A 9,486-nucleotide genomic window follows, 5' to 3' on the forward strand; every position below is an offset into this window, starting at 1 on the left:
TCAAATACAAAACTGACACGAATTAAATACAAAAGACCTAGAAATAAAAGAGACACATAACCTGAGAGTGTGGAATGAAGATCACAAAAACTCATAAAAAGGAAAATAGAAAACTGAATTGCACCTTCACCTTGTCATATCAGTTTCCATATGATTTTCTTCTTCTTATTCAATGTATTGAATTACTGATATTGATAATTAAACATCGGAACCAGGTGTAGGGTTGGAAAAAAAAGCATCAACCTTATTATTGAGATAAACAAATCAAAATACCAACACAAAAAATGTAATACTCCTAAACAAACTTATATCAATAAAGTACGAGAAAGATAATGGCATGTATGGACATTTTACTTTGTTTAAGGATGCTAAGATAAAACTAGTTATATAGTATATAAACTCTTTAAGTTGTTAAGATATATGTCCAAAACAAACAATATTTTGATAACAGTGGATGGAAAATCATACATCTATTTACAACATCAGTTCAATTAAGCTCATCTGCATTTTAGACATTTAAAACAATGGGCAGCCTTTTACTACAACACCTGGTTCAGTTGGGCAGGAAGCCAATGGACATCCATCTGAGTGACTTTTCCACCAGTCAAGACTAATATGCTCCATTCCCAAGCACAAATACAACAACACCCCCATAAATGCTAATCCAGCATCAAGTGCCGCAGACAAAACATAATTGTGTCGAATCCACCAATCGCGATGATACCGGTAAGCAATAAAGCCAGAGACAAATCCGATAAGAATCCAACTGGTGTAGTTGACTGCAGTAGCAGGTGGCATGTTCACTACAGCACCTAAGAGCACAGGCATATTGATAAGCCTAATCCAGGGCTTGTCTGGGAATGCCTTGTGAGCAAACCAGACTAGGATGGGAGCTATTGCCCCAGCTAAGAAAAACCAGTTAATGGCCGAGTAATGGCCAAGATCTCCAAAAATCTTTCGAGGGCCTATAAGGCCCCATATGATGGATGCATCAAAAAATACGTGGTCACTTGGGCAAGTCCATGGACTGCCTGCTGGAAGCAATTCCCTATCACATATATCTGGGATAGTATTCAAGAGCCACCATGCACTCCCTAAATGTACAAATGCTGAGATTATAGTACCAATTACCTGATATAACAAGATCATGTGATCAATACATAATATGTAGTGACAAATATATATATGACTGCAAAAGTTATATATGCTTTGAATCTTCCTTAGATAGGAAGGGATAAGGGTACCTAACCTGTGCCATGAACATAGCCCTGGGAGGAATCTTCATGTAATGCCCAAGCTTGAAATCTTTCAAAAAGATGATCCCTTGTTTCATGCTTATATGTCCATATACTTTGAAGCATACATTGGCAACAGGATATCCTGGGTATATATAGCCTATAATATACTCTGTGATCACATTCAAGGCTGGTGTCTGTTTGTCCAAGAGATAATTGAACAATGTTTCAATACTCATAATGCATTTACAGACACAAATGGCACAAACACTATATCAACCGTAATTAAAAAAATATTTTTGGACTATGATCAATGACTTATTATACACTTTTCAAACTAAGACAAAAAAATTTACAGAACACAACAAAGCATACTTGTTATGAATTCAATTATACAAAACACTTGAAATTGGTAATATTACTTGAACTAAATTTACCTGATTTGTTGTAGCAGTAATGACTCCAACAGGTAGAGTGAAAAATAGGGCAACATTGCAGGCTAGGAAGATGCCCCACCACGGCAATTGGAGTTCATTTTGGTAGTATTGGCATATAAACAAAGTCATTGCAATGTTTATGAAAAGGATGCACATGAACCACCATTCAGGTACTTGTTTGTATCTTCTCATTAGCTTTGTGTGCACATCCATTGTCTTAGTTTGAAAGGCAGACTTACTTAATTGCCAAATATCTCTGCACCATAAAAAGTTGAATTAAACTTAGTGGATACTCTCATTTTGAAACCAGCCTTCAATGTCTAATTTTGATTTACACAGAGATAAATTGAGCCATAGTTTCTATGGTTGCATAATTATGTTATATAAATCCTAATGCATTATTACTGCAACTTAAAGGATTTTTTTTATTATTATCCTCTATGCCAATTAAAGCCTCTAGCAGGTGAACAACTCAGAATATACTTATAATTACAATCATTGGCAAATAAAAGTCCCCTTTAATCAACAACTAAGAGATTATTTAAACAAAATCTAATCAGTAAAAAGCAATAGACAAACATGCATTATACCTTCAAGAAAACAAATCAACCCAGAAAGGTGTGCTTACCTCCCATGAAACAGGAAAACATGAACAATGGTAGCAGTAAGACAGGCAAAACCAACACCATAGGACATAGCGAAGAAAGTGCTTATATAGAGAGGACCCTCACGATCATAAGCTTCTATGTCAATGTGAAAATTTTGGTCTACAATAGCTGAAATGTTATAGCTTTGGCCCGTTGAGGTGAATAAGTTGTCTGAGAATATGGGAAATGTCTTGGCCTTAAAGATATTAAGCCAATAGGCAATGGGAGCAATGACATACATGGTCAAGGCAAAACCTGCTGCAATATTGGCAGTGGCAAACCAGGGGCTTGCAAGTGGGCTCCCAAGGTAGGCAGATATGCTTGACCAATCAAAACCGATTGCACCAACACCTAAACCATGCAACCCCGAACCTAGTTGTTGTGCAAACACAGAAGAAGGGAATACCCAGCAAACCCAGGACAAAGAAGTCAACATTGGGAAGAGATAGCCTGGAAATACATAGTAAGCAAAGCTGCAAACAAAGGCGACAAGGAAAAATTGGTTCCTTGTTAGTCCGCCCTTAGTTCTCTCCTCTTTCTCATGTAATGCCCTGTGATTACATGACATTTACAAAAAGATGATACTAATGAATAAAATAACATTAGATAACCAGCTCGAAATCTGCTGAAAAGATGGTAACACTCAAAAACTGACAGCTTTATATATAAACCTAAACATGAAATTCCTTCACACAAGTAAAACTAAGAATTATACGCGGGCATCTATCAAACATGAAGCTGCCATAGCAAGCTTTAACAGAAATAACAAACATATTTCAACTGTAATTAGCAGACAACAACTCATAAATCATACAATCTCTGTTGAATTGCTAAATTTGACACTCACTACTGAATTTCTCCATGGTACATTTCTTTATTGCCTTGAACAAGAACTTTTTTTTTTTATGTTAAAACATTTTAATTCACTCAGAAAAATGAACCTGAACAGCGAGACTTGTACTAAATTCTGAGGCCACCACATGGCTGCAGGCTCCACCAAGTATCGACGGAACACACCAGCCCACCCAAATCCCAACACCTGGGTTGTTAAAACGACGAGCAACGATACAATGAAAGTCAACTGCTTCTTGTAAAAGACCTTGACAACACTAACGATGTGAATCGCATAAACATTGCCAGCTCCAGCATTAGCAAGGATGGTGATCAACACATGCTCTTTAACATTGAACGGACCAGGATTTAGCGTGAATTCCCACTTTCGTCCCTTGAAGAAGACTCTTCTGGTGACAGTTTTGGCCATGAAGTAACCCAAAGGCAGCACTGCGATCTGGGCCGAAATCGAAGTAACAGAGAGAGGCTCTCTGCGGTACCAGAAGAACTGGTTTAAAAACGAGAGGAGGACGCATGATAAAGATCCTAAAACCAACGTGCGAAACGTGAAGGTCGGGAGGGAAGGATCATCTGTGGTGGGGACTGTGAGAGCAACTTGCTCAATCGTTGAATTCTCGCCGTCGTACGGATCATCTTCCTCTGGTGTTCCTAAAGTCGAGGAGGCTTCGGGTTTTGTCTTCTGAACTGTGGATGAGAATTTTAACTTTCGTTAGTAAAAACTTGAGTGTGTATTGGGAACGAAAAGTGGATGATAATTGTAAAGAAAGAGAAGACTACTTACTAAGAGGAGCTTTGACTTCGTTGCTGCTGCTTGTAGCAGCTGCAGCAGTGGCCATGCCCATTTCTTTCCCCCGTGACAGTCAGGTAGACTGTTATGAAAGAAACTTTGAAACGTGGATCAAGGGCTTTGAATTTGGCCTTTTTTAGCACAAGAACAGAGCTGCATCCGAGCTCATATTAAACCTATAACGTCTTATTCAAATTCGTTAACATACAAAAAAAAAAAATAATTAATATGATAAATAATATTATAATTTTTAAGGAGTTGTTTGATTAATAATAAAAAAAATTCTTGATTTAAATATTATTAATAATACAAATAACACAGATAGAAAGAGAATTCTAATCAAATTAAAACTCTAATTCTAATTTAATTTAAATTTAATTAAATATTTAAGTGTCATTAATTTTAATTTGCATTCTACGTGAATCCAAACCTAAAAAGTCAACCGTATTATTTCCAAAGCTGGGTCCAAACCTGTTCTGTCCGTTGGATATGTAGGGAGGACAATGATGTTTGATTTGATAAGTTCTTGAAAGTTACCTTTTAATGTCATTGATGACGGAATGAACATTCATGGCTTATGTAAATAAAGTAAATCCAGTTACTTATGTTCGAACAGAACAACCACAAGCCTAAGAATGTGGACAATCCAATGTACATAGCTGCTTTCAGGGCAATATTCAAAATTTACGAAAAATGACAAAATAACGCCAATTCCACTGCATCAAGTTGGCATGCGGCACGCCAGATACTGTCCATGTCAGCAATTTGCGTCAATGGATCATATTGACCGAATCTCATATGACTTTCCGTGCTATGACGCACCAATTGGCGAGCCATCCTGGCCCGCAGATATGACCACGCCCAGCTTAGGGTCCACAAGCAATTGGCAAGCCGACCCAAATGTTTTTATGAGTCCGTTCCCATACACACACACACACACATATATATATATATTAAATATATATTTTTTTTTTTTCGCGGATCATACCACATTACCTGATGAGTCAGACCTTAAAGCTTTTAATATAGCTCACAAAGCCAACAAGGTTGACATAACTCGTGATTTAATAGACCGTACCAAAAATCAAGAGATCAGGTTTTGTTGTTGATTGATTTAATCTCTTTATACGTTTATCTATGTCAATTAAGTTATTCAATTATTATTTTTGAATTAAAGCCAAAAACTTTATGTAATTAAGGTTAAAGACTAAACTTATTTTTGTTTAAAATAATATACATTTCATCATTTTAATATATAAATAAAAAAATTCAGTCTTTTATTGAAAAAAAAAAGGTAATCCCAAACCTTCATATATTAATATTTCATAAAATTATTAATTATAACAAATGCACTACCAAACTAGGGCTTCAAACAAGTCCGATCGAGTTTAATTCAATTATTATCAAACTGAACTCGAATTTAAGTGTTATTGCTCAATTTGATAGGCTTGTAGTTCAACTGAAATATAATATTAATAAATATGTTAAATTCTAAAACTTTAATATTACTCACCGATTTTGAATTTATGAGGTAATTAATAAATATATAAATTATAGGTTTAACCAAAATCTCTCAAGTCAAACTCGAGCCGGTAATTCCAAACTTTAGCTCGAATTAAGAACTCCCAAGCTCATTGAGTTTTGCATAAACCTAATCAATCCAAGTTTAAGTCTAACAATACTCAATATGGCACGGTCCAATCGCAAATTATCTTAAATGGGACCCAAGGAAAATCATGTGGCTAATTTTGTGAACTTTGCAACAAATAGTCCACTGGTTCTTGATGTTAAGGGGTCAAAGCGTAAGGTCTTTGGCATCCTCCCAATCCTGCAAGGCCAATCTTTGGCTGCGTCTATCTCTTGCAACTCTGCAACATTAGAATGATACAATGAGCAGGTTAAGGATAAACAAAAGAAAATGAACCTCATTGAAACATGTATTCTGCAGATAAACAAAATATTCAGAAATGAACTCCCACTATGGGAAAAAGAATTCCCATTAGTTAATCAACCTGCAGTTTTTTATTTTCAATACTATGAACGTCGGCAAATAATCTCAAAGAAAATAACATGTTATATGTCACACTTCAAAGCATAAAGGACCCTACCAGCTAAGGCATTTTCCTTTAGAAACTGCTCCATCACATCTTCATTCTGGGCAACTGTCAAACTAATCAGCCAAAATGGTAGATGTAAGAAAATATGAGATGCAAACATATTGGGTAATATTATGATCCATAGGAAGTGAAGACTGAATGCACCTGCAAGTGCTGTACACAAGTGACCCCCCGACTTTTAGTAACCTAAAACCATTCGTCAGAAGTTTTAACTGCAACCAAAGAGAAACTTTTAGTTCAATATCGTGTAACTGCATGATTAAGTTCCAAATACAAAAACTCTTGCACACATTTAATTTCTAAGGATAAAATGTTGCTTCATTATCCTTTCAGCATACAATACCCACTTCAACTTTTGAGGAACACAAGCAAGAAGCGTCATCAGAATCATGAAACAACTATATATTCTACTTTCTAGGTCAAGCCATTTCTAGACTCCAAGAAAATAGGATTATGTTTCTTCTCTGTAGTCTTCAGCAAACTGATCATGAAAATTTACCTATTTTGTTATGAATATCAAGTTGCTTACATAGCCAACAGTTTTCTTCATTTTAAGTTATTTCTCACACAGTGGTATACAAAGGTGTGGGAGGTCCATCAAATTAAACACCCTTCATTTGTTCCATTAACTATGTGTACAGGTTTAAATCTATGATTATTGAATCCAGTTAAATCTTTGACAAGGAACACCAATCAAAAGTTAGCAAACAAACATACATTTTATTCTACTTTTAGGCTATGCGACAACTAAACTCTGAGAGAACAGAAATCTGTTTCTTTTAACTCTTCAGCATTTTCATTACAAAAATTTCACTATTTTATAATTTCAAACGTCTATGGTGAAATCCAAATATGCTCAAATATAATTTATCGTTGTTTAAGCTAGCTATTAGCATAAAGTTGCTTACTTGGCCAACTGTTTTCTTTATTTATTGCATATTTTCACAAAGTTAAAATGAAGGTGTTGAAAACCCATTAAGGTAAACTATGCATCTCTATTAACCATGTGTACAGCTTTAAATCATCGACTCCAACTAAATTACGCTTCCAATGAATACAAGACTCATATCTATTGTGATAAGAACTTATGCTGTTCATCACACAAAAGGAAGTTCCAGGTGTAAATAAAGAAAAAAACTATCATAAATATACATTTAGCAGCAGTGTCTCTATAATGTAACAGCCTTTTGGAAGCCAAACAAAAACACTACTCTCTTGCACTAATGCATAAATAAGAATCCAAATCTTATAAAGGAAGCAAACCAAATCCTAAAATGAGAGAAAAAAGGTGGTTGTGGAGAGTAGCACTGATACTGTGGGATTGCAGCTGGCATACAGAATAGAAGAGTAAATCAAGTTACCTGAAGATTGGTCAAACTATCAGTTCTCTCTGCATCCAACACACGACGTTGAAGGGTTGCCCAGCCCCAATTCTCAAATTTCTGGACATGTCTAATTGACCCATCATGAGTACACTCAGCATCCACAAGGACCTAAATTGGTTTCAACCATTGAACATTTAGTTCTGCTGCAAAAAATCATACAAGAGTACATAAAGGAAGATCACAATTATTTGTAGAAAGGAATTATACAAAGCTAAAACACAACTTCACCTTGTCATAGCCAGATAATGAAACTTCACTGTTAACCACACTTTGATACAATTCACTTCTACTCAGCCCAGATATGCCAGAATGGCACCCATAGAATATAAGTTCAGGGTGTTCAATCCTAGGAAACAACTCTGAAGCAGCACTTTCAATTGCTTTAGCTGCTCTTTTTCTTTCTTTCCATGGTCTCCTAGAAGTCCACTCCCCAAATGTCTCTGACCTTTGTTCCAATGCAGATTCATCTGTTTAATACTGACAACATATTAAATTAGGTCAATGATTACAAACATAATTTACAATATTTTGAAAGATCACTTTAAAGACTATAATAATGAATTACCCTTTCTTTCAGATTGACTAACTGATCCAGAATTCAATTGAGGCCTTGTCGGACCAAGGGAAAATGTCGTTCCATCAGCAACAAAGAGTCGACACCTATCTCCTAAAGCATATTTCTGCACCAATGTTCTACAAGCTGCCAGACGGTGTCTTGCAACATCAACTCCAGTTACAGAACCAGTATCACCAAGAATGTCCAGTATCATACAGAGTTTGGCACCTAAAAATACAAGATTTTATGGTCATAAATGTGTGAGCAACATATCATAAAATCATAACAACCCTCAAATAAAAATCATCTACATTTCTTGAATCAAGTTCGCACTTATCCAGTAGTAAATACTAAAAAAGGATCTTCCCCTTGGCCTAAAAAGAGTTGAATTTCTTTTATTTTTACCTTTCCTCAATTAACATGCTTCATAGTTCCAGCTTACATATAACTTAGAAGGTATAATCAAGCATTACCCTAGGAAGAGTGAACAAGAATCAACCTTCCCAAGTTTTGTTCGCCACTGGATGCAATATAAGTTAACTTATTTATCACTTGTTAAATAATAATTTTAAGTACCAATTATAAACCCTCACATCATCAAATCAATTGTCAAGAATAACTTAGTCACATGTTCAATGTAAAGTAGAAGAACAGAAGGAGCTTCCTTACCAGGAGCGGCACAAAGATCAAGCACATGATCCCCCACTGAGATATTCATTGCCGAAACAGCAGCTCCGGAAGCTGCATCGATTCCATATAACTGTAATTTTGAACAAAAATGAAACAAACAGTACATGTCAAAACTCAAAAGTAAAACAAATCAAAGTTTACAAATGAATAGCATACATGTTTGCGAATCAAGAACGAGCATCAATGGACTTTAATTTAATTTATCACCTTTCCTTCCCTATATGCCCTTGACTTAGCAATCTTTACACAAGGAGGAAGACCATAAAAGCCATCCAACCAATCAACTTTCTCAAGTTTACATTCTATTTCAGCTTCGATCTCTTCTAAGTAAGCTTCACTCTCCTCCTTCAACCTTCCCAAACAACCAAAAAAATTCGAAAAAACAATTAAAATTCGCTGATTTTAGAGCACAAAAATGACTATAATTTCTGTAATACCTTATATATCGAGGAATTGAATCCACTGCTGTATAAATCGAAGGATCCAGTTCATTCTCCCGAAGGAATTCGAGGAACGCTTCTGGTAAGGGTAATTTCGCCAATTCTTCCATAAATAACGAACCTTGTCAATCTGAGCCTATTTGCTTGCGGCGGTTTCCGACTTCTCTTTTCATTTTGTGACTTTTGTCGACTTTTATCCTATACGACACCGTTTTATCATAACGTTTAAATGCCTTTCATGCAGCACTGAAACGTTACCGTTTTATTAAACGCAGCGTTTTATCGTGATCACAGCCTCCAAAGAGATGAGCAGCTTCAGCCTGTGGGAGGACTGCGCCCC

General features: G+C 35.8%; 2 protein-coding genes across 3 annotated transcripts; both read right to left on the reverse strand.

The window, feature by feature from the left end:
• Window positions 1–338: 338 nt before the first annotated feature.
• LOC123199465 (oligopeptide transporter 7-like) lies at window positions 339–4,148 on the reverse strand. The gene is made up of 6 exons (XM_044614484.1): window positions 3,953–4,148; window positions 3,261–3,855; window positions 2,301–2,870; window positions 1,673–1,928; window positions 1,250–1,432; window positions 339–1,131 (listed from the first exon to the last, which is right to left on the reverse strand). The coding sequence occupies exons 1-6, from the start codon at window positions 4,011–4,013 to the stop codon at window positions 517–519; spliced, it is 2,280 nt and encodes a 759-aa protein (XP_044470419.1). The 5' UTR covers window positions 4,014–4,148; the 3' UTR covers window positions 339–516.
• A 1,326-nt stretch (window positions 4,149–5,474) lies between these two features.
• LOC123199062 (25S rRNA (cytosine-C(5))-methyltransferase NSUN5) lies at window positions 5,475–9,285 on the reverse strand. 2 transcript variants are annotated; one of them, XM_044613878.1, is made up of 9 exons: window positions 9,144–9,285; window positions 8,914–9,058; window positions 8,686–8,776; window positions 8,026–8,244; window positions 7,689–7,927; window positions 7,437–7,568; window positions 6,220–6,287; window positions 6,067–6,120; window positions 5,475–5,826 (listed from the first exon to the last, which is right to left on the reverse strand). In XM_044613878.1, exons 1-8 carry the CDS (start codon window positions 9,254–9,256, stop codon window positions 6,108–6,110), a joined length of 1,020 nt encoding a protein of 339 aa, XP_044469813.1. In that variant the 5' UTR covers window positions 9,257–9,285; the 3' UTR covers window positions 5,475–5,826; window positions 6,067–6,107. The 2 variants fall into 2 exon arrangements, with proteins under 2 accessions (XP_044469813.1, XP_044469812.1); XM_044613877.1 differs by having other exon boundaries at window positions 6,067–6,128.
• Window positions 9,286–9,486: the final 201 nt, after the last annotated feature.

The sequence above is a fragment of the Mangifera indica genome, chromosome 16 (assembly GCF_011075055.1).
Source record: "Mangifera indica cultivar Alphonso chromosome 16, CATAS_Mindica_2.1, whole genome shotgun sequence".
Lineage (NCBI taxonomy): Eukaryota > Viridiplantae > Streptophyta > Magnoliopsida > Sapindales > Anacardiaceae > Mangifera > Mangifera indica.

Coding starts and splice junctions, on each gene's coding strand:
- LOC123199465 (XM_044614484.1), bottom strand. CDS start 4,013: ATGGGCATGGCCACTGCTGCAGCTGCTACAAGCAGCAGCAACGAAGTC. Junction 2,871..3,260: donor GTACAAGTCTCGCTGTTCAG/GTTCATTTTTCT, acceptor ATGTAATCACAG/GGCATTACATGAGAAAGAGG. Junction 1,132..1,249: donor GGGCTATGTTCATGGCACAG/GTTAGGTACCCT, acceptor TTGTTATATCAG/GTAATTGGTACTATAATCTC.
- LOC123199062 (XM_044613877.1), bottom strand. CDS start 9,256: ATGGAAGAATTGGCGAAATTACCCTTACCAGAAGCGTTCCTCGAATTC. Junction 8,777..8,913: donor GGGCATATAGGGAAGGAAAG/GTGATAAATTAA, acceptor TCAAAATTACAG/TTATATGGAATCGATGCAGC. Junction 5,827..6,066: donor AAAGGAAAATGCCTTAGCTG/GTAGGGTCCTTT, acceptor CTAATGTTGCAG/AGTTGCAAGAGATAGACGCA.